This window comes from Podarcis pityusensis (genome assembly GCF_964106645.2).
Source record: "Podarcis pityusensis genome assembly, chromosome: 7".
Classification (NCBI taxonomy): domain Eukaryota; kingdom Metazoa; phylum Chordata; class Lepidosauria; order Squamata; family Lacertidae; genus Podarcis; species Podarcis pityusensis.
The window spans coordinates 3,289,782-3,314,556 of NC_138031.1; the positions used below are offsets into that span (position 1 = coordinate 3,289,782).

Below are 24,775 nucleotides of genomic sequence, written 5' to 3' on the forward strand. Positions count from 1 at the left end.
ATGCGCGATTTAGAGCTTCTGCGCATGTGCGAGTGCCGAAACCCGGAAGTAACCTGTTCCGGTACTTATGGGTTCGGCGTGGTGCACAACCCGAAAAGTCTGTAACCTGAGGTATGACTGTACCTGCCTAGCCAAAGTGGGCATCCTTTCATGGTTAGGTGGGAATTCAGCAAAACCTGCCATCGGCGAGGCTGGTGCCACAGACGTAGGAATGAGGATGGACCACAAGACTGGGAAGAACAACCAGCTAAAGGGGAAACTAACGGCTGTCTGCTAAAGTGAAAAATCCCAGGAAGTGTAGTTCAGGTTGCTGAGACTTGTTAGGAGCTATAACTCTCGGAGTTCCCTGGGGAAGAGGAATTAAGCGTGAAACTACTCTGGGGAATCAGAGGAGGCAAAACTAATTCAGGTGAACATCACTTGTGCATTATGTTTCCCAAAACAAGAGTGCTTCCAGGACGCCAAACTTGCTGCTAGACTCATTTTATTTAAGATATGCCAGGGTTGTGTGAAGGCAGAACTAAGGGAAATAGAATAAAAACAGACTTGGGTAGGAAGTACGGGCTAGACGAAGGCCACAGGCATAAGAAATAACTGATTTATTGTCAAGTTTTATTACAGTGGTGTTCTTTTTCTGACAGGTCAAAGTGAGATGAGCTAAAGGAATATTTAAAACGGCTACCACATGGAGGACTCTGGCTGGCTGGCTGGCTCCTCTGGTAGCCCAGCCTTCTCCAACCTGCCGCCCTCCGGCTGTTTGGGGACACAGCTCCCATCAACGCCCCCCCTAGCCAGCGCTGCAGTTGTTACCTCGGAATAACAGCGCCTGCCCTTGGCATCTGGTTTGCTGCAACGAGTTCCTAACCTCCACATCTCTTTTCCATAAGTCCTTCAGAAATAAAATAATTGGAGGTTACCCATCCTAGGGCTTCTTGAGCCAAGCAAGGGTTTAAAAATTTGTGGCAGATGTAGCCCCTCACCCTACCCCAAACCCACAACAGGGGACACTGAATTTCGGACGCTGGAGAGGGTGCATGCTGTATCCCTGAGCTTTGAGCCCGTGACAATATGCGTAACGGGAATTTTGAAAAGCGCACAGGGTCTCTTCAAGTATTTGTTTTGAAGGTTGGATTAGAAGATCAGGCAGAGAGGCTTGTACTCCAGGTCACGTCTTCTTCCTAGACTGAAAGGGTTCCTACAGCCACATCAGCTTTGGCTGTGGGAAACGGGGTCTCTTCCCCAAAACGCAAGGTGACCGTGGTGCAGTTAGCAGGGCTCTGCTCCAAGAAAGGACTCTGGTGCAACAGGACAGGTCACGGAGGCCAATTATTGTGAACAGGGGAAGAGTGCAACATCCCTGCCACTCCTCTCCCAAGATTTCCACCAGCCGTCTAGAGTGCTGAAAGCTGCTCTTTAAAAACGTGAATGCCACCACCACAAGCCCCCTCCGTCCACCAATTCCGCTGCGTACTGCTTCATGAATAAGCAAGCTGTGCCATCTAAGAGCTAAACGAAACTATCACCCCAGAGTCAGAAAAAGCACGGCTTGCACACTATCCCGGCACCCCCTAAACAGCCCCTTTTGTTGTCATTCTTTATTCCAGCAAAACAAAAAACCTGAGTTTGATGCAAAACTTGCAGACAGCAGCGCTGGCCACCCTGGTTCCATTCCTTTGGTCATTTCCTGGCAATGGCGTAGTTGGCGCGAAACCAGTCGCACGTTTCCTTCACGGCTGCGGGAAGAAGAGAAGAACGATCAGCTGGGGCCAATGGCATCCAGATTTTGGAAGACTGGAGAGCTGATTTTTCCAGAGGAACAGACCATGTCTAAGCTCCTTAGTGTACAGCGAAGGTGGCTCCAGAAAACTCATGGATGTAACCCCAATGCATAGCTGTTATAGTTGGGTTTTTTTTCTTCTTCTGGCATTCTTGTTACATCCTGCTCTGGGGCTGACCTGAATGACGATGCAGTTACAGATTGCCTAAATAAATAAAATGCATTTTCCCCACACCTAGTTTTTGCAGATTACAGCCTGCTGGATCAGTCACGAGAGACTGCCCGGCCGCCTGCCTGCTGCGTCTGCTCCCTTGTCAAGATGTCCTTGTTAATGTTTCAGTAAGCTGTGTGCAGCTACTGTTGTAAACTGCTGCTGAGGGGGGCATAAATAAATAAAAAATCTTAAATGTCCCTTAGAGGTCCAGCTCCGAGGGCCTTCTGGCGGTTCCCTCGCTGCGAGAAGCCAAGTTACAGGGAACCAGGCAGAGGGCCTTCTTGGTGGTGGCACCCGCCCTGTGGAACACCCTCCCACCAGATGTCAAAGAGAAAAATAACTACCAAACTTTTAGAAGACATCTGAAGGCAGCCCTGTTTAGGGAAGCTTTTAATGTTTAATAGGTTATTGTATTTTAGTGTTTTGCTGGAAGCAGCCCAGAGTGGCTGGGGAAACCCAGCCAGATAGGCGGGGTATAAATAATAAATTTTTATTATTAGAAACACAGGGACGTGTGTTGTAGCATGAAGCAGCTGACACAAAGGATTTGCCCCCTTGGGTGCCCACCTGACCCTTCAACTTGTGGAACTGGCAATCTCGTACATTGCAAATAATCTTCATTCCACACTCACCAAGAAACTGATCTTTTATTCTAGCAGCACCTATGCTCTGGAATTCCTTCCGTTTTCAATGCCTCTTTGTTCAGTGAAGGCTACCCAATTGCACTAGGCATATTTATTTTTGAAGCTGTTTGCTTGTACCCACGTTGCAAAATTTTACCATGTCTAATTGCTAGTTTTAATGCGTGCTTTTCTACCTTTTTATGTAAACCCCAGAGATAGGTTGTTTCTTTATCAAGTAGTAAAGGTAAAGGGTCCCCTGACCATTAGGTCCAGTCATAACCGACTCTGGGGTTGCGGCACTCATCTCGCTTTATTGGCCGAGGGAGCCGGCGTACAGCTTCCGGGTCACGTGGCCAGCATGACTCAGCCGCTTCTGGCGAACCAGAGCAGAGCACGGAAATGCTGTTTACCTTCCCGTCGGAGTGGTACCTATTTATCTACTTGCACTTTGACGTGCTTTCGAACTGCTAGGTTGGCAGGAGAAGGCAAGAGCAACGGGAGCTCACCCCATCGCAGGGATCCAAACTGCCGACCTTCTGATCGGCAAGTCCTAGGCTCTGTGGTTTAACCCACAGCGCCACCCACGTCCCTTTATCAAGTAGTAGAAACTTCTTAATAAATATAAAGCAGCTTATTTTGCTAGCTACTGGGCAAAGGACTCAAACTGCTCAGAGAGAAGCAGCATGTTGCAGGACAGGGGTGGGCCTCACCTTGCCGTCACCCCAGGCTCTGGGTTTGGCGATTCTGTTGTTGCTGCTCAGGCACAATCCGTCTGAAGGCTAGGCCAGGATCTCAACCCTGGAGAGCAGCTGCTCTCAGAATAAATGGTGCCCTGGATTAAGCTTGTTTACAGCCGCTCCCATCCCAACCCTGGCTGCGAGGAGCAAGAGCTGCACTGTTCTCACCTCGCTCAAACGGTGTAAACTGGAAATCGGGGAGGTATCGTTTCAGCTTGCTGTTGCTGGCTGTTTTCTTGAACTGCCCATCCGACTTCGTTGTATCAAACTAGGAAGGGGCCCAAGTTAAAGGGAAAAAAACTTCTCTTTCTGCTGATGGGGGTGGGGCACAGCTCTGGTTCTCCATCCCTTCCTCTAAAAAACAGTGTTTCCCAAACTTGGGTCTCCAGCTGCTTTGGGACTACAATTCCCATCATCCCTGACCACTGGGATGATGGGAGTTGTAGTCCAAAAGCAGCTGAGGACCCAAGTTTTTGGAAACCTTGCTCTGAAAGGTGCAACGACACACAAACTGGAAGAGTTATGAGAAGGAGATTCTGTATTAGTTTTGAGTTTTTTAAAAAATTGAATAGTGGCAGCACAAGGCCCCAATTCTGCTTGGAGTGCGAAGAAGGGACTGTTCTGGTCTGTAAACCCTTTTCCCAATGGGGGGGAAACGCCCTCGTTGGCATCAGTTGCCCTTTTGGGGAAGGGAAGAAGACATGCAGGGACCAAAGGGAAGCCTTTGCTTTTTGCCAGCAGAGGAAACAGTTTCAAGGGGAAGACTGGGACCATCTGTATTGCTTTGCATAAGAAGAGGGGAGGCGAACCCAGAAAAGGACACAGCCCTTGCGGCGTTCTTGAGAGGGGTTGCAGGGCCTTGGGAAACCATGCGCAAGGATACAAGGAGCTCTCCCTTGAAGTCCATTGCTCTCACCACACACTCGGCTGCTTCCCGAATGGAGACTTCGTCCTCTTCTCCGACTAAACAGACAGGAAGCAAAACAACACCGTTATGGAAGTGAGCTCCACTGCCCAGGGCCATATACCGTATTTTTCGCTCTATAGGACGCACTTTTTCCCTCCGAAAAAGTAAGGGGAAATGTGTGTGCATCTTATGGAGCGAATGCAGGATGCACAGCTATCCCAGAAGCTAGAACAGCGAGAGGGATTGCTGCGCAGTGCTCCCTCTTGCTGTTCTAGCTTCTGGCTTAGCCGCGCGCAGGGCAACGAGAAACTTGTTGGTTTCCATTTCCCTCACTGTGCAGCAACTGCTTGTCACAAGACAATGTTTACATTCCACAGTTCAAGTTACTGTTGGGTTCCCACGGGAATGGGAGACTGGATGTGACGTACACTGGTTTCCTGTTTTTCACTGTTCTCTCGGTTTCTTTGTGTCGAGAGGAGTTGCTTCTCTGCTCTCACAGAGGCAAGATGTATGTTGTATGCTCTCAGCATAGCTTGTAAATAAACTTCAGCATGTCGCACATTACCTGCTTATCCTTTCGTCTGCGGGACTACGCTCTGCTTGGGCTCAAGATAAGACGAGCCTGTATCAGCTCCAGATGGGCCGGAGCTGGTCAAATCTCACAAAGCCTTCATCCCGCTGCCCTGAAGAGGCTGTGCAGCTATCCCAGAAGCACCGATCCCTCTTGCTCTTCTGGCTTCGGGGATAACCACGCAAAGCCTCTTGAGCGCAGCGGGAACGCTCCTGCCTCTTTGCTCAAGAGGCTTTGCGTTGCTTTCTTGTTTTCCTCCTCTAAAAACTAGGTGTGTCTTATGGTCGGGTGCGTCTTATAGAGCGAAAAATACGGGTAGGTCATCCTGACGCCCACTGGCCTGACGCCTCCTGAATTCTGGGAGATGGATTTCCTCCACTCACAGCGGAATACAGAGCAAGGTTAGCACTGAATTCTATGCTAACCTGCTTGCGGGGAGCAAAATTCATTTACAAACAGCACAGAAAGGGGAGCAATCAATTCCACTGCATTTCTGGAAGTGGCTTTTGGCTCACGTGAAAGCTCAAACTTAAGGCAGAAATCAAGAGTTCAGAAAATGGCGTGGAAATGGAATAAATTGCTCTGGGAATGCAGATCTATGGGTCTGTGGCCCCAAAAAGGCCACCAATGGGGAGATGTGGCCCCCCAAGTTGAAAGAGGCTCCTGCCCTGGCTGGATAGGAAAAGCAAGGAGAAAGAGGGTGTGAGAGTTTGGGGCATGCCATTCTGTAGACTCATAAAATCACAGAATTATGGGGACCCTGGGGGTCATCTATCCCAACCCCCTGCAATGCAGGAATCTCAGCTGAAGAATAAGCAACCGATGGGCATCCAAGCTCCGTTTAAAAGCCTCCAACAGAGGAGAAGTTGTGTAATGAAGCCCCATGTCCTGAGACAGAGACCCAGCATTTAAAAGCGTTTCCCAATCTACTGTATTTTTTGCTCCATAAGACGCACCTGACCATAAGACGCACCCTAGTTTTCAGAGGAGGAAAACAAGAAAAAAAATTTTCTGAACGAAACTGGATGTATGATTTTTGTGGTTCATGCTGTGGCCACAGACATGTGATCTGATGGTGAATTTGGGGTGACCCAATGCAAAAATTCTGAGGATCCATGTGGATCCGTGCTTTGTAACCACGTTTTTGCACCATTGCAGCCCCAGAAAACAGTGGATGAATGGTTTTTTTTGGTGCAGGCTGTAGCCATGGACATGCTATGTGATCTGATGGTAAATTTGGGGTGACCCAATGCAAAAACCCTGAGGATCTATGGGCTTTTACCTCTCCCCTCCCAGGCAGCCTCCGCTAGCGTCCCTTATCTCTCCCCATCCCACCGATCAGCTGCTTCCTTTCAACACCCCCTTCCCTCTTGTTTGCCTTAGTGTTTTTTCCTTAGCTGGAGCCGTTTTTTGCTCCTCCTTTTCTTCTAATTCCTCTCCTCATTGCTTTAGTCTTCCTGTTTCCTCCCTTTACAAGTTTGCTGTCTTTACCTCCCCCCTCCCAGGCAGCCTCCTTTATCTCTAGCGTCCCTTATCTCTCTCCCCGATCGGCAAACGATCAGCGGCTTTGTTTCAACACCCACTTCCCTCTTTCAAAAAACAATAATTGCACAATCTGCTTTTTGCCCCTGGGCAATTCTGCTCCAGGGACCACACATTCGCTCCATAAGACGCGCAGACATTTCCCCCTTACTTTTTAGGATGGAAAAAGTGCATCTTATGGAGCGAAAAATACGGTAAATGTTGGTTTGGGGCAACGTGTGTGTGTGTTGTGTGTTCAATTCTGCATGGGGAGGGCCTTACCCGACAAGATGATGGGCTCCACTTCATCATATTCCCTCAGGACCCAGAGGAAGAGCCGCGCCAAGTCCTGCAACGACCAGAGACCAGATATCCATTGTCTCCTCTCTTCCTCTCCAAGAGGGGCGGTTCTGCTGGAGCCTTGGGGTGCCCCCACCTTCACAGGGTCCCATATACAACGTTGCTTGGGGGTGTCACAGAGTTAAGGCTGCTCCACCCTGGTCCTCAAACGCTTGCCTGCCCCTTGCAAACCCTTCGAGACAAAGGGACCTCCAGAGCAGCAGAAAACAGGCTTACTCCATCTTCCAAGGGACAGCCCTTCGGATATTTGAAGATGGCTATCCTATAACCTCTCAGGCTTCTCCAAACATCCCTAACTCCTTCAACCGCTCCTCATCAGGCTCGGTTTCAAGACTCTTGGTCATCTTGGTCACCCTCCTCTGCACACCTTCTAGCTCAGGGGTAGGCAACCTAAGGCCCAGGGCCGGATCCGGCCCAATCGCTTTCTCAATCTGGCCCACAGACGGTCTGGGAATCAGCATGTTTCTACATGAGTAGAATGTGTCCCATTATTTAAAATGCATCTCTGGGTTATTTGTGGGGCATAGGAATCCGTTCATATTTTTTTCCAAAATATAGTCTGGTTCCGCACAAGGTCTGACGGACGGTGGACTGCCCCACGGCTGAAAAAGGTTGCTGATCCGTTCTAGCTTGATGTAGCAGTTGGGATCTTCTTACGTTTTCCCCACACTGTATTTTCCCCTGACAATTCTCCCTCTCAACCAGCCAGCTTACCAGAGAGTAAATGAACTGCCTCCTGGGTTTTCCTGTCCCCCAGACAGTGAGAGCCGTACCGTTTTCTACAGACGAGTGGAGAAAACAACCAATTAGAGAGCATCCTTACTCCTTCCCCCTTTGCTGCAAAAAAGCCCTCAAGTCTTCCCATTCCAGCTGCTTCTCGTGTTGGGATCAAATGAGACCCTGGGATCACAGACCCCTTTCTCATGCCCAAACTCAGCCCCCACACTCAGCCACAATACAATACAATTGTTGTTATTTACATATCAACTTCATCTTCCAAGGATCTTAATAAAAATATTCACCGAAAGATAAATAAATTTTTTCCAAGGATATGAAGGTGGCCTAGTGGATCTCCTCTTCTCCAGTCCAACTCCGCAACAATCCTGTGAGGTAGGTTTGACTAGGAGATGGAGACTGCGTCGCAGGGGGTGCAGTGTTTCTCAACCTGTGGGTCCCCAGATGTTGTTGGACTACAACTCCCATCATCCCTGAGCTCTGACCTTGCTAGCTAGGGGTGATGGGAGTTGTAGTTCAACAATATCTGGGGACCCACAGGTTGCGAAAGGCCGGACTAAAGGATGCCTGAAGGTCTCTATGACTGTCCCAAGGTCACTTGGTGAGCTTCGTGTTTGAGCAGGGATTAATAATAATAATAATAATAATAATAATTTATTATTTATACCCCGCCCATCTGGCTGGGTTTCCCCAGCCACTCTGGGCGACTTCCAGCAAAACACTAAAATACAATAACCTATTAAACATTAAACACTTCCCTAAACAGGGCTGCCTGCAGATGTCTTCTAAAAGTTTGGTAGTTATTTTTCTCTTTGACATCCGGTGGGAGGGCGTTCTACAGGGCAGGCGCCACCACCGAGAAGGCCCTCTGCCTGGTTCCCTGTAACTTGGCTTCTCACAGTGAGGGAACCGCCAGAAGGCCCTCGGCACAGGACCTCAGTGTCTGTGCAAAACGATTTGAACCCTGTTCCCCCAGGTCCTAGTCCAATACTCTAACCATTACGCCAATGCTCTGCCAGGGGCTGTAAACCTCCCATGCCACACTCTGGACCTAAGGTAGCCTTAGACGTACCCGCCACTGGCCTGCGGCCCTCGTGAGGTTAACCAAGAACAGGGCCTTCAGCCTGGAAAAGGCTCTGGAAAATGCTCTCCTCATGGGTCACATACCAAACAGAAGTCAATTTGACCACGTGAATCTTGGAATCGCAGAATTAGAAGGGACCACCAGAGCCATCTAGTCCAGCCCCCTGCAATGCCCAGCATGGGGCTCGAACCCACAACCTTGAGATCAAGAGTCTACCGACTGAGTAGTCCCATCTCCCAACACAGTTGCCAGGCAAGCTGTAAGGTGGTGCTTCTCAAAACTGGGTCCCTGGCGGTTGTTGAACCGCAACTCCCATTATCCCTGACCACCACTAGCTAGGGATGATGGGAGTTGTAGTCCAACGACGTCTGCGGACCCGAGTTCAAGAAGCGCTGCTGCAAGGGAGGCAGCTTTCCCCCCCTTCTGCAGCCTGACCACCGCCCTCTCCCATTTCGGGCCCCAAGGCCAGACGCCCAGCCCCACTCACCCTTGGCCAAGTAGACTTTGTGGATGAGGCCCGGCAGGACGTGCCCGTCCTCGATGTTGTAGTTGTCGTGGGGTCCGAAGACGTTGGTGGGAATGACGGCGGTGAAGCGACAGCCGTGCTGTTCGAAATAACCCCTGGGGAAAGAAAGTGGGCAGGGCGGGTGTGTGATGCTAGCGATCTTCCTGGAGAGCAGGCCGGAATCCGTTGCATGGAAAAGGTTTGGTCCCTGGCGCTGCGCGAGGGGGGAAGCCGCCTTATAGCAACCGAGGCAGATTTAGGGCATCGCGATTGGCTCCCCGGAACTTGGTGCCAAGCCGAGCGGGGTGCCGCAGGACGCTATGACTCCCTCTGACTCACTGCAAACGCAGAACAGGAAGCAAGAGGCAACGGATTTTGGCCTCGCTCCGGACGCTGCTGAAATCTGAAAGGCTATTTTGGGAAACGATTTATAATGAGTTGGAAAAAATGTTTAAAGTAACTGCAGTCAATCGGAAGCCGCGCTTTGGTTTTGGAAGTTGAGCAGACTTCCGGAACGGATTCCATTCGACTTCTAAGGTACGACTGTGTGTGTATATATATATATATATATATGTGTGTGTGTGTGTGTGTGTGTATATATATATATATATATATATATATATATATATAGTTTTGCAGTTCAAACTCCAGGGATCCCCTGCGAATACTGATCACCTTCCTCTTGTTTTTCAGGTGACCAACAGGTGAAACTCCAAAAATCAGAATATCATGGAAAAGTTACCGTATTTTTCGCTCTATAAGATGCACCAGACCACAAGGAGGAGGAAAACAAGAAAAAATATATTCTGAATCTCAGAAGCCAGGACAGCAAGAGGGATCACTATGCAGTGAAAGTAGCAATCCCTCCTGCTGTTCTGGCTTCTGGGATAGCTGTGCAGCCTGCATTCGCTCCATAAGATGCACACACGTTTCCCCTTACTTTTTAGGAGGGAAAAAGTGAGTCTTATAGAGCAAAAAATACGGTAATTTATTTCAGTAATTCGACTCAGAAAGTGAAACTAATATATGAGATAGACTCATGACATGCAAAGCGAGGTATGTCAAGCCTTTATTTGTTATAATTGTGATGATCATCTAATTTTCCGAGTTTCACCTGCAGCTGTGGCTCAATGTCTGTCGACACTGAGCTTTTTCTGTTACAGGGGATGATCAGCAGATTAATATTGATCCAACTAATCAGGTTTTTTAAAGGAAAAACCACAGAGCCCATAGAAATACCAACATGCTGCTAATGAATTTCTTTGGAAGTTGATAACATTGGGAGGTAAGGGGTAGTTTGGCAGATGAGGGCGTGGCAGAGTTTTTCTGGGGTGGGATGCCAGTGGAGGGCAATGGGATGAGCGAAGCGGGGCCTACCTGTTCTGGACATCTATCATCCTCTTTGCATAGGAATACCCAAAGTTGGAGTTGTGCGGGGGACCATTGTGGATCTGGAAGAGAAGACTGTGCATCAGTTCAGATCGGGGAGTTCAAAATGTCCCGGGATCAAAGGTGGGACCACCACCCACAAAACACCCACTCCCCATTGCTGGAAATCCCAGAATCAGGGTGGGGAAGGACAGAAAGACCTCTAAGTTCAAGAGGGAAGGAATATCAGCTGCGATTCCTGCATTGCAGGAAGTTGCACAAGATGACCCTCCCAACTCTACAATTCTTTGGACCTATGATTTAGCAGGGACACAGGTGGCACTGTGGGTTAAACCACAGAGCCTAGGACTTGCCGATCAGAGGGTCGGTGGTTCGAATCCCCGCGATGGGGTGAGCTCCCGTTGCTCGGTCCCTGCTCCTGCCAACCTAGCAGTTCGAAAGCACATCAAAGTGCAAGTAGATAAATAGGTACTGCTCCGGCGGGAAGGTAAACAGCATTTCCGTGCGCTGCTCTGGTTCGCCAGAAGCGGCTTAGTCGTGCTGGCCACATGACCCGGAAGCTGTACGCCGGCTCCCTCGGCCAGTAAAGCGAGATGAGTGCCGCAACCCCAGAGTCGGCCACAACTGGACCTAATGGTCAGGGGTCCCTTTACCTTTAAATGGACCCAAGGCTGCTCCTGGGAATAAAAAGGCACAGAACATGCAAATCAGGAGGCAGCCCCTACCATGGTCTCATCGATAGGGTAGGTGGTCTTGTCGGGGAATATGCAAGTGGAGAGGCAGGAGACCACCTTCTGGACACCAGATTTGTACGCCGAGTGCAGGACGTTGTCATTGATATGCATGTTCTTCCGCTGGGCAGAGAAAAAAGAGGGGAGTTTAAGAGTCTCCAAGATTTCTGCAGGTCCATATTGTGGGCGACGCAAGATATGCATTTTACGTAAGAGAAACGGCTCAGAAGCCCATGAGCAATGGCGGTCAGCAATGGCGACCACTCCCCCCTGCAAAACAAACAAATAAATAGGAGACCACTCCTCCCCAAAAGCGGACCCACTTAGTTTTAAAAGATTAAAAACTGGGATAGGTAGGGAGCCTTTGCAGGGGTATCTGGCGCCCATGGCAACCACACTGGGGACCCCCCTCTGTCCAGAGTACAAAGGGGACAGTTGTGCGCAGTAATTTTGAAACCACGCATCAAAACACCCATCTCTGTTCAAAGCACATCCCAGGAATTTCTCCTCCTTTTCCGAAAAGGGTTTTCATTTCATTTCATGGGTTTCTAAAGGTGCAATTTTGCACTTCAAACATTGTGCCGCCTTTCCAAGCACACAGCAGTGGGGTAAGAGAGCTGGGGGGGGGGATCACATGTGGCGACCAAAGAGTTGCAGATAGCACCTGGGTAGTCGAGTCTCAAAAGCCCAGGAAACAAATTTTCAAAGCCCTCTAGTGCCTATGGTGGCTCATTGACCAGAAGTAATCTCGGCCCAGTATACCCGAAGGAGCGTCTCCACCCCATCATTCTGCCCGAACACTGAGGTCCAGCGCTGAGGGCCTTCTGGCGGTTCCCTCGCTGCGAGAAGCCAAGTTACAGGGAACCAGGCAGAGGGCCTTCTCGGTAGTGGCACCCACCCTGTGGAACACCCTCCCACCAGATGTCAGAGAGAGAAACAACTACCAGACTTTTAGAATATATTATTATTATTATTATTATTATTATTATTATTATTATTATTATTATTCCATCTGCCTCCCACAGGGCCCACTGTCAGTTTTCTCTGCCAAGAACAAGTGGTACCTCAGGATGCGAACGGGATCCGTTCCAGAGCCCTGTTCGCATCCTGAAGCGAACGTAAGACGCGACGGCGCGTCTTGCGTTTCGCCGCTTCTGCGCATGCGAGTGACATCATTTTGAGTGTCTGCGCGAGTGGCGAAACCCGGAAGTAATGCGCTCTGTTACTTCTGTTTCGCCGCGGAGCACAACCCAAAAATATTTAAGCTGAAGCATATTCATCCCGAGGTATGACGGTATTTTAATATTTTTTTGGAAACTGCCCAGAGTGGCTGGGGAAGCCCAGCCAGATGGGCGGGGTATAAATAATAATAAATTATTATTATTATTATTATTATTATTATTATTATTATCATCATCATCATCATCATCATCATTCTCATCTAGTTACTGTGGAGCAAAATATACAACAGGAGGCTGTTTGGTCAGCATCAAGCAGCACAGCTGGTGCAACCACAGGTCAGCAAAGAAGCCAGACCCCTGAACGAAGCCGGGGGAGGCAGCTGAGAAGGAGCACAGCATTCTGGGATTTGTAGTTCTCTCTGCTTCCTGCAGCAGACCTTTGGGATTAAGGATGATGTGGCTGCAGGCTTGCACGGCCCCGCCTCCGAGCAAATAAACCAGCTCGGTGCGATGTGTTCCTTGCGTGCGAGAGTCTGTGGACGTGCGTCTCTTGACTGCTAGAAGCTTCTTGTATCCGGGAGAGGGAGGAGAGGGGAAGAGACGGGGCAGACATCTGTAGGGAGCAGATGGATCGCCACCTCTCCAGGCCAGCGAGGGATTAATCTCTCGCAGCAATAAAAAATAAATAAAGGCTACAGGATTGTGCCAAGCAGGTGGCGAGGACGGAAAAGGGGAGGGGAGCAATTTTCTCAGACTTCTGTGGGGTAAACGACACTCTCTCCCTAGGGCAAGCTGCCCCAAGCTGGTGCCCTCCAGCCGTTTCGGACTTCTGTACCAGGTACAGAAGGCGGTCTCTCAAGTCCACTGGTCCCCAGCTTTCTGGTGCCTGGCGTAGCAGGAAAATTCAAGGCAATCAAAGAAACATTTTAATGTTTTATACAGTCTAGGACCCTCGTACCTACGGGACTGCCTCTCCTGGTATGTCCCACGGAGGACCTTCGCCCTCCCCAGCTGAAGCCTGGCTCAGAGCGGCTAACAACAATAAAAGTAACACAATTTCCATAAAATCATAATCAATTAATTGAAATGCATTCTAAAATCAACTCATTCTAAAATCAAATCAAAATCAAATCAATGGCAACCATTGGGCTAGAGTTCTGTGAGGATTATAGGAGGGAGTCAGGCTGTGCCCTGGCCAAAGGCCTGGTGGAACAGCTCTGACTTGCAGGCCCTGTGGAAAGATGTCAAGTCCTGCAGGGCCCTAGTCTCTTGTGACAGAGCGTTCCACCAGATCGGGGCCACAGCCGAAAAGGCCCTGGCTCTGGTTGAGGCCAGCCTAACCTCCCTGTGGCCCGGGACCTCCAAGATGTTTTTATTTGAAGATCGTAAGGTCCTCCGTGGGAGGGAGAGGCGGTCCCGTAGGTACGAGGGTGCTAGGCCGTATAGGGCTTTAAAGGTTAAAACCAGCACCTTGAACCTAATCCTGTACTCCACCGGGAGCCAGTGCAGCTGGTATAGCACCGGGTGAATAGAGAGATCAGCATCCTTACCCAGAAATCCAGGTTGTACTTGATGTTCCGGAAAAGGCCGCCCACCATGGCTGCCAAGTGGATGACGTGAGTCGGCCGGTGCTTCTCAAAAAGGGCTGCGGTTGCGGCAGAATCCCTGGAAGGGAAGAGAGGGGATGAGGATGGAGAAGGAAGCATCTTTCCCCTTAGGCAAAGCTGCGCCACTCGGACTGTGCAGGGAGTCAGGTGTGCATTTACGTCTTCCTTTCCTAAGCCCTCCGCCTCAAGGCAGCCTTAGGAAAATACTCAAAAGACGATTAGAAGCAAGGCTTCCAGGGCTGCGCTCACAACTTGCTCCACGCTGCCACAAATCGTGTGTGTGGAGGCAATGCGGCTGGTCTGTGGATCCCTCCTTAAAAATACTTTCTTCCCTAAGCTTAGACGCCCCAAACCGACTATATTTGGGGGAGGGGGATGAACGAATACCTATGCCCCACAAATAACCCAAAGATGCATTTTAAATAAAAGCACACATTCTACTCATGTAAAAACACACTGATTCCGGACGGATTGAGAAGGTGATTGGGCCGCATCCGGCCCCCAGGCCTTAGTTTGCCTACCCATGATCTAGTCCAACCACCTGCAATGCAGGAATATCCAGCTGTCTCATACGGGATTCGAACCTGCAACCTTGGTATTATAAACAAAATGAGCTATCCAGACCCTTCTCACCTTAGCTTGGTGCTCAAGTCCCCCTGAACTCCCTGTCTGTCCTTTTCTGCACCTTTCCGTGTGCTCTATCCATTTCTAGAGACGTTCGATACTCCTGTATTCTGTCCTTATGTCTCATATTTTGAGGTCCGGTGACCGGATCAATACACCGGATGACTCACCGAATGACGCTGCGCTTGCCTGCTTGCCTGGGCTCTCCGGAGAGCCCCCAGTCTTCACAAACACAACCAGACTTCTCACATAACTGTAGAGGTGCGAGGGACCCCCAAAGGTCATCCAGCCCAACCCCCCGGCAAATGTGGGTTTTTCTTAAAGCCTGGAGGGAGGACTGACTCACGTCAAGTCAGCATCCTTGGACGACACGAAGATCCACTCCTCGTCCGGCCGCCCTTCTCCCTCGGCTACCAACTTTGCGATGGCCTTGCCCACCAGCCCAGAGCCGCCGGTCACCAAGATGCGCTTTGGTTGCGCTGGCTGAGCCATGACAAGAAGATCTGTATGGCGAAAAATGAGAGGTGGAATTACTAACCGTGTCGGGTGTGAAATACGGTCCTCCTGGCTTCTCTAATCGGCCCCCAGAACATTCACCAGGTCACACCCCTCCTCACTGGCCCCAATTCACCCTGAGTGAGACGTGCCCTTGGCACTCTGGTCATGCTTTTTGTGGCCCCTGGGAACAGAACCTTTAGGCTGGAATAGGGCCCCCATCTCTTTGCCCTTTGCATCCATTGTTGGACTATGAGTTCGAATCCCCCCTCACTGGGTGGCGCTCGCTGGGTAACCTTGGAGCAGTCGCCATCTCTTAGGTCCTTGTATTTACAGGACCGCCTCTCCTTGTCTGCCCCGTAGAGGACCTTAAGGTCCATGAATAACCATAGTTTAGAGGTCCCGGGCCCTAAGGGAGCCAGACTATCCTCCCCCAGGGCCAGGGCCTTCTCAGTGATGGCTCCGACCTGGTGGAATGCTCTGTCCCATGAGACCAGGGCCCTTCAGGATTTAACTTCCTTCTGCAGGGCCTGTAAGACAGAGCTAATCTGCCTGGCTTTCAATTTGAACTTAGCCTGATCTTTTATTCCCCTTCCTTCCCTCCCCCTCCCCTTTTTATGAAGATTACCCACTCTGGGATCCCACAGCTAATTCTCCCCTGGTCTCCTCGCTGGCCCAAATAGGACTAATTTAGCCAGCTAGCCCTGGGGATCATCTAATGTTTATTGGATGGATTTTCCCCCAAATTGATTTTTGAATTCTGAATTTATTGTTATTCACGTTTCATACAGTATTTTATGCTGTTTTTTGTTGCATCAATTAAGTGTTTTAAATTTCTTGTTAGCCGCCCCGAGCCTGGTTTTCTGAACCAGGAAGGGCGGGGTATAAAAAAAATATATATATTGTTATAATTTATATAACCTGCTTCTCAGGGCTGTTGTGCGCATGAAATGGCGAGGAGAACCATATTGGCCTATGACCTGGAAGACCAGAGTTCGAATCCCTGCTCAGCCGTGAGACTCACTCACTGGGTGACCTCGGGGCCAGGCATTTGCTCTCAGCCCAGCCTACCTCAACAAACAAAACAAACCAGGGCACCCATTGGGGAGTTGGCTTTAGAAGATTCCTGCTTTGCAGCGGGTTGGGCTAGTTGACCTCGGGTTCCCCCTTCCAACTCTACAATTCTATGGTTCTACTTATGCAGAATTCATCATGCGAAAGGCTGGGCTGGATGAATCCCAAGCCAGAATTAAGATCGCCGGAAGAAATATCTTTTTTTTTTTAAAATAAGATATTTATTAAGATTTTCCAAATGTTACAATATAAAAATGAAAAAGAAAAGAAAAAAAAGAAAAATGAAAAAATACAAAATAAAAATGATTAAAAACCACTCAATTTTTCCATTACTTATTTTTCCTTAGCTTGTTTCCCGGACCTCCTCATACCTCCTTTTTTTGTATTCCAGTTAAGATTGCCGGAAGAAATATCAACAACCTCAGATATGCAGATGACACAACCTTGATGGCAGAAAGTGAGGAGGAATTAAAGAACCTTTTAATGAGGGTGAAAGAGGAGAGCGCAAAATATGGTCTGAAGCTCAACATCAAAAAAACAAAGATCATGGCCACTGGTCCCATCACCTCCTGGCAAATAGAAGGGGAAGAAATAGAGGCAGTGAGAGATTTTACTTTCTTGGGCTCCATGATCACTGCAGATGGTGACAGCAGCCACGAAATTAAAAGACGCCTGCTTCTTGGGAGAAAAGCAAAGAGAAACCTAGACAGCATCTTAAAAAGCAGAGACATCACCTTGCCAACAAAGGTCCGTATAGTTAAAGCTCTGGTTTTCCCAGTAGTGATGTATGGAAGTGAGAGCTGGATCATCAAGAAGGCTGATTGCTGAAGAATTGATGCTTTTGGATTATGGTGCTGGAGGAGACTCTTGAGAGTCCCATGGACTGCAAGAAGATCAAACCTCTCCATCCTGAAGGAAATCAGCCCTGAGTGCTCACTGGAAGGACAGATCCTGAAGCTGAGGCTCCAAGACTTTGGCCACCTCATGAGAAGAGAAGACTCCCTGGAAAAGACCCTGATGTTGGGAAAGATGGAGGGCACAAGGAGAAGGGGACGACAGAGGACGAGATGGTGGGACAGTGTTCTCGAAGCTGCCAGCATGAGTTTGACCAAACTGCGGGAGGCAGTGGAGGACAGGAGTGCGTGGCGTGCTCTGGTCCAGGGGGTCACGAAGAGGAGGACACGACTAAACAACAACACTTCTCATTGCTATAGGGGATTGCCACTTCTGCACCAGGGCCGCCGTCTCCAACCTGGCGCCCTCCAGCGGTTTTGCACTACAACTCCCATCAGCCCCTGTGTTTTTTTGCGGGCTGATGGGAACTGGAGTCCAAAACAGGTGGCACGCGCGGATGGTGGGGGGCGGTGAGGCTAGAGAGGGCGCAAGAGGCGAGGTCTCTAACCCGGGAGGAGGTCGCAATCAGAAACCGGCTAAAGGGTTTGCCAAAGGAAACGAATCCGCGTGCGTAATTGCGCGCAGGTGGGAGCCAGGCAGGAAGGAGGACCCCCACCCGTGCCCGTGAGTCTCCTGGGGTGCCCTTACGGATCCACGCGCACCCAACGAGCAACGGAGGAGGAGGGGAGATAGACACCCTCGCGTGGTGGGGGGGGGTGGTAGAGGGAGATAGAGACCCTCGCGCGGGGGTCCCTCTCGGGGTCTTTTCCCCGGGGAAAGTCGGCTACCTTTGCAGGGCGCGCGCTCCGCCTGCCGCGTCTCCTCTTTCTCGTCGGTGGCGCTTCCTGCAAACGCGGCAGCCGGGACTAGGCACACCCTCCCCGGCCCGGCGGCTCCCTGGGAAATGGAGTCCCCAACCGAAGCCAGTGGATCGCCTCTCCGGAGCGGCCTCTCTCCGTTTCCCTCTTGCCTCGTTTCCTCCCCCGAGCAGAGCTGCAAAAGACACCTTTGCCTTGCAGAGAAAACGCTGCGTGAACTGGCTCCCGCGACATAGGGGTGGACGCTCCTTCGGAGAAGGTTGCACGAGGGTCGTCTAACAGTGGCGTAGCGTGGGTTCTCAGCACCCGGGGCAAGGCAAGTAATTTGCGCCCCCTAACCCGTGGATATTAGCACTCGAGTCTCTTCCGCGCCCCCCCTCAGATGTTGCGCCAGGTGCAGCAGGCCCCCCCTGCACCCCCCACGCTACGCCACTGCTCCCACCACAAGTCTTCAGGACAGCCATCCGAAGGCTGGCGCGGGGAGAAGGTCTCTCCGCCCCACCGCCAGGCTTCGGAGCAGCCTTCCGAAGGCTGGTGCAGGGAGAAGGTCTCTCCGCCCCACCGCCAGGCTTCGGAGCATCCTTCCGAAGGCTGGCGCGGGGAGAAGGTCTCTCCGCCCCACCGCCAGGCTTCGGAGCAGCCTTCCGAAGGCTGGCGCGGGGAGAAGGTCTCTCCGCCCCACCGCCAGGCTTCGGAGCAGCCTTCCGAAGGCTGGCGCGGGGAGAAGGTCTCTCCGCCCCACCGCCAGGCTTCGGAGCAGCCTTCCGAAGGCTGGCGCGGGGAGAAGGTCTCTCCGCCCCACCGCCAGCCTTCGGAGGAGGTCCGAGGACAGTGGGGTTCCTGCTTCCTCGAGGAGGGCCGGCCAAACGCGCCCCCCCAAATGTTGCGCCCGGTGCGGCCGGCACCCCTGGCACCCCCCACGCTACGCCACTGTCGTCTAATCTGACCCCGTGCAATGCAGGGATCTTTGGCCAACCCAAGCTCGAACCCAAGCATACGGCTAATAATAATAATAATAATAATAATACTTTATTATTTAGACCCCGCCCATCTGGCTAGGTTTCTCCAGCCACTCTGGGTGCCTTCCAACCAAATACTAAAATACAGTAATACATCAAACATTAAAAGCTTCCCTAAACAGGGCTGCCTTCAGATGTCTTCTAAAAGTTTGGTAGTTGTTCTCTTTGACATCTGGTGGGAGGGCGTTCCACAGGGCGGGCGCTACTACCAAGAAGGCCTTCTGCCTGGTTCCCTGTAACTTGGCTTCTCGCAGTGAGGCATCTGCCAGAAGGCCCTCGGCGCTGGACCTCAGTGTCTGGGCAGAACGATGAGGGTGGATACACTCCTTCAGATATACTGGACCAAGGCCATTTAGGGCTTTTTAGGTTCGTTTCCACAACAAATGTCCTTTAGAGCAGCAACTAAACAAGGTCACTCTAAACCACCATAGATGACCTGTTTGTTGAGACGTCTGTCGCGATTTGCTTGCACAAAATTTGCAAGGGGACTTTATGAGACTATGCCAGCAATTTATTGAGTGTTCTGTTTCACTTGCAAGTAAGTTAGGCCATGTTGCATCAAGGAAGTGCTTCCCTGCTTCTCTTCCAGTCTCTTTCCTTATCCTCCAAAGTCTGGTTGTTTCTGAGTCCTTAGTACCACTCACTCTGCAATGCAGCTGTGATGGAGAGAATCACACATCATTTGAGATTTTGACTGGAACCTTGACCTACCCCCATCCCCTGTTTATTCTTCTTCATAAAGCTCCAGGAGATGTTGTCAAAGGCTTTCTCCGCGTCCACAAGACAGCCTTAGTATTGATATTCACTTGAAGTTTTTCTAGAATATTAATTATATTCCTCATATTGTCAGACAAATGTCTGCCCGGGAGAAAGCCCGCTTGATCTTTATGAATTTATTCTACTAACACCTTTTTTAATCTTTTAGCCAAAATATCTGCAAAAATTTTATAATCCATTGAAAATGGTATAGGTGCAATTTATTCAGAACAAAAGGCAAAATTAATTGTGAACAAGGTAGTGACAGAAGAGTTTAAGATTGAGAAAGGGACACGACAAGGTTGCCCAATTTCTCCACTGCTTTTTATATCGGTCCTTGAGGTTTTGTTAAACATGATAAGAAAGGACCAAGAGGTCAAAGGTATACAAGTGGGAGCTAAACAGTATAAACTGAAAGCATTTGCTGATGATTTAGTATTGACCTTACAGGAGCCAGAATCCAGTACAAAAAGGGTATTGGAACTGATTCAAGAATTTGGACAAGTAGCAGGTTTCAAGCTGAATAAGACAAAAACTAAGGTCTTAGAGAAAAATTTAACTGTGAATGAGAGAGAGAAGTTTCAGGAAGAGACAGGACTAACACTGGTTAAGAAAGTGAAATATTTAGGGGTTAACATGACTGCTAAAAATGTGAATCTATTTAAGGATAATTATGAAAAATGTTGGATTGAAGTGAAAAAGGACTTAGAAATATGGTCAAATTTGAAGTTATTGTTAGGCCGAATTGCTGTGATAAAAATGAATGTGCTGCCAAGGATGTTGTTTTTGTTTCAAACATTACAAATTTTGGATAAGATGGATTGTTTCAAGAAGTGGCAGAAAGATATTTCCAGATTTGTTTGGCATGGCAAGAAGCCTCGAATAAATTTTAAGATATTAACTGATGCTAAAGAAAGAGGTGGATTTGCCCTGCCAGACTTCAAACTTTATTATGAATCAGCGGCTTTTTGCTGGCTGAGAGAATGGCTGCTTCTTGAAAACACTGACGTGTTGGATTTAGAAGGTTTCAATAATGTATTTGGTTGGCATGCATATTTGTGGTACGATAAGGTAAAAGTACATAAAGCGTTTAAAAATCATATTGTTAGAAAAGCATTGTTTAATGTTTGGATAAGATATAAAGATTTCTTAGAAAAGAAAACCCCAAGATGGTTGTCACCAATGGAAGCAAAGGCACAGAAAAAACTCAATATGGAGGCCAAATGGCCGAAATATTGGGAAATTTTGGAACAAGATGGAGACAGACTAAAATTGCAGAGCTTTGAAAAACTGAAAAACAGAGTGTGAGATTGGCTCCATTATTATCAAATAATGGAGGCATACAATCTGGACAAAAAAGTTGGCTTCCAGGTGGAAAAATCAAAATTGGAAACAGAATTGTTAGATTCAAAAATTAAGAATTTGTCAAAAATGTATAACTTGCTGTTGAAATGGAACAATCAGGATGAAACGGTGAAATCAGCTATGATTAAATGGGCACAAGATGTTGGACATAACATAATGATGGCTGACTGGGAACAGTTATGGACCACAGGTATGAAATTTACAGCATGTAATGCCCTAAGAGAAAACTTAATGAAAATGATTTATAGGTGGTACATGACACCAGTCAAGCTTGCAAAAATTTACCATTTGCCCGAAAATAAATGTTGGAAATGTAACGAGACTGAAGGCACATTCTTTCACCTTTGGTGGACATGCCCAAGGATTAAGACATTCTGGGAGATGATTTATAATGAAATGAAAAAGGTATTTAAATATACCTTTTTGAAGAAACCAGAGGCTTTTCTCCTGGGCATGGTCGGCCAATTGGTGTCAAAGAAGGACAGAACTTTCTTTATGTATGCAACAACAGCAGCAAGAATACTCATCGCAAAATATTGGAAGACACAAGATTTACCCACCCGGGAAGAATGGCAGATGAAGTTGATGGACTATATGGAACTGGCGGAAATGACTGGCAGAATCCGAGACCAGGGAGAAGAGTCGGTGGAAGAAGATTGGAAAAAATTTAAAGACTATTTACAGAAATACTGTAAAATTAATGAATGTTAGAAAAATGTTGGAATGAAGTTAAATGGCTTTAGTAGAAATGTTATAAGGAATTAAGTACAGATAGGTTAATAGAGCATTAAAGGAAAAAATAAGGTTAGAATGAGTTAAGATAATTATAGGATAGAAAACAGAGGAAGATGGAAAGGAATTGCTGAAATAATTAACAGAAGTGGAATACAAAAAGGGAGGTGTGAGGAGGTCGTGGAAATAAGTGAATGAAAGATGGGATAATGAAATTGTTTGATTTATTTTATTGTTTCTGTTTTGTTAATTTAATGTATTGTATTGTATTGTCTTTTTAGTGTTTAAGTTTTTGGAAAAATAATAAATATTATTTTTTTAAAAAAAGAGATTTCGACTGGAACTTCCAGACCAGAAACTTTGTGTGTGATTTGGCATTCCTCTATGAAACATGCAGTACAACAGAACCATCGCTCTCAAGTTCATCACAAACCTGGGAAATCTGGAACTATACCTGATGACCTGGGGGGGGGGGGGAGATAGTTTTTACTTTGACTTCGTTATTTCAACTCATGTGGAACTACTCATTTTAAACGTTTTTCATCTTTCAATCATTGTTCTCTCTGCTTTATATACATTATAACAGAAGAAGAAGAAGGCAGGGGAAAATTGGTTTGTTTTGCAAGAGCATTAAATCACCTTAAAGCAGCATAAATTCACCACTAATGCACTGTATAATCATAGAATCAAAGAGTTGGAAGGAACCCTGAGGATTTAGACCATGGGTAGGCAAACTAAGGCCTGGGGGCCAGATCCAGCCCAAATGCCTTCTCAACCCAGCCTGCGGACGGTCCGGGAATCAGCATGTTTTTACATGAGTAGAATGTGCCCTTTTATTTAAAATGCATCTCTGGGTTATTTGTGGGGCGTAGGAATTTTTTCCCCCCCAAATTATAGTCCAGCCCCCCACAAGGTCTGAGGGACAGTGGACTGGCCCCCTGCTGAAAAAGTTTGCTGACCCCTGATTTAGACCAATGCCCTGTGACGCAGGAATATGCAGCCGTCCCATATGGGAATCGAACCTGCAACCTTGGCCTTATCAGACCACATCCTCAGACTCTCCAAGTGTCCCCATTTTCCAGGGCCATCCCTGATTTAGAGAAGCCGTCCTGGTTTCTGATTTGATCCCGGAACGTCCCACTTTTCCTTAGGATGTCCCTATTTTCATTGGAGAAATGTTGGAGGGTGGGGGGTTATCTGACCCCCGAGCTGTCCGAAGGCAACCTTTTTAATGTTTTTAGTGTTTTATTATGTTTTTATATATGTTGGAAGCTGCCCAGAGTGTCCAGTAAGATCTGTGGAGTATAAATAGCAAAATTATCATTATGGAATGGGACGTCCCAGTTTTCATCTGAGAAATGTTGGAGGGTATGCATTCTAACCGACTGAGCTACCTATTATCTTGTTGAATGGTCTCCTTAAATTTGAAGGTTCATTATTGTTCCACAAGATGTGTATTTCTTTAAAGGCCAGTGCAAATAACGTGACCTAGTTTTACAGCTGTGAAGCAGTATAGTAATAATAATAATAATTTATTATTTATGCCCCGCCCATCTGGCTGGGTTTCCCCAGCCAATCTGGGCGGCTTCCAACGAAGTATTAAAATACAGTAGTCTGTTAAACATTATAGCAGGTGCTGTTAAGTTGTGGTAATTAAGCAGTCGGGTATGGTATATAAAGAGCAGCGTGTAGCTCTCAGGACCCTGGTGGATGGGTCATGCTTATTGATATACAGTGGTACCTTGGGTTACAGATGCTTCAGGTTACAGACTCCGCTAACCCAGAAATAGTACCTCAGGTTAAGAACTTTGCTTCAGGATGAGAACAGAAATCGTGCAGCGGTGGCGCAGCAGCAGCAAGAGGCCCCATTAGCTAAAGTGGTGCTTCAGGTTAAGAACAGTTTCATGTTAAGAATGGACCTCCAGAACGAGTTAAGTACTTAACCCGAGGTACCACTGTATTGTAATTTAGTGCAAAAGGAGTTTTTGTTTTTGTTAGTAAAACCTAGCAAAAGTTATTTTGCGTTTCTTGAATGTGTGGTCTCCCCAGCACACCTTCTGCAACGCAACTAATCTGCAAATACCGTAGCCATCAGATCTGTGTCAAGCATATGTTGCAGAACACACCTGTGATAAAACACCAGTTTGGATGGGCCTTTATTTGCAAAAGCTCCATTGTCCATTTCTCACCCCCCAGAAAGCAGGCTTGTCGCGCTTAAATCATTTCAGTTGTGCAAACCTGGATTTCTGGTGCACAGCTGAATTCGTTCCTGCCAAGTGCTGACAATCCGAAAGCGACCTTAATTCACTTTCTAGCATAGAGGAGGAGGAGGAGGTTGTGGGGCAGGCACGGTCTGGTGCCACATGGTGGCAGCGTCGAGACAGCTTCCTTGCAACCTGCCGCTCTTGGTGAAGCTTCTGGAATCCCAATGAGGTCTTTGTCAGGTCCTGTAAGGTGATGCCGGGAGTGGAAATGAAAACCCGAACGTACAACTGCAGGATTCTGTGACCTCGGCATCGTGGAGGTCACTGGTGCTTTTACTTGTAGCATCAACACAGCCAGGAGGGAAGCACCCAGAAAAAAACATGAACCTTTATAGTACAAAGATGCATTGCTCTGGTTAAAGGAACCAACAGTTGATATGATATAAGTAAGAGGTCCCCCCTTGCAGTCATTGTACGCCTCCTTCTATGGTCACGTCCACAACACCTGCTTAAAGCACATGCAAAGAGGGACGCGGGTGGCGCTGTGGGTTAAACCACAGAGCCTAGGACTTGCCAATCAGAAGGTCGGCAGTTCGAATCCCCGCGACGGGGTGAGCTCCCGTTGCTCAGTCCCTGCTCCTGCCAACCTAGCAGTTCAAATGCACGTTAAAGTGCAAGTAGATAAATAGGTACCGCTCCGGCAGGAAGGTAAACGGTGTTTCCGTGCGCTGCTCTGGTTTGCCAGAAGCGGCTTAGTCATGCTGGCCACATGACCCGGAAGCTGTACGCCGGCTCCCTCGACCAATAAAGTGAGATGAGCGCTGTAACCCCAGAGTCGGCCACGACTGGACC

The 24,775-nt window shown here is 48.4% G+C and overlaps 1 protein-coding gene across 1 annotated transcript; it reads right to left on the minus strand.

Annotated features, from left to right (window-relative positions):
* Positions 1 to 584: 584 nt before the first annotated feature.
* On the minus strand, positions 585 to 17,923 carry GFUS (GDP-L-fucose synthase). Its single transcript, XM_081012803.1, has 11 exons — positions 17,818 to 17,923; positions 14,913 to 15,069; positions 13,886 to 14,000; positions 11,149 to 11,277; positions 10,412 to 10,485; positions 9,017 to 9,150; positions 7,425 to 7,489; positions 6,633 to 6,699; positions 4,235 to 4,314; positions 3,520 to 3,619; positions 585 to 1,733 (listed from the first exon to the last, which is right to left on the minus strand). The coding sequence occupies exons 2-11, from the start codon at positions 15,056 to 15,058 to the stop codon at positions 1,678 to 1,680; spliced, it is 966 nt and encodes a 321-aa protein (XP_080868929.1). The 5' UTR covers positions 15,059 to 15,069; positions 17,818 to 17,923; the 3' UTR covers positions 585 to 1,677.
* Between the last annotated feature and the right edge of the window lie 6,852 nt (positions 17,924 to 24,775).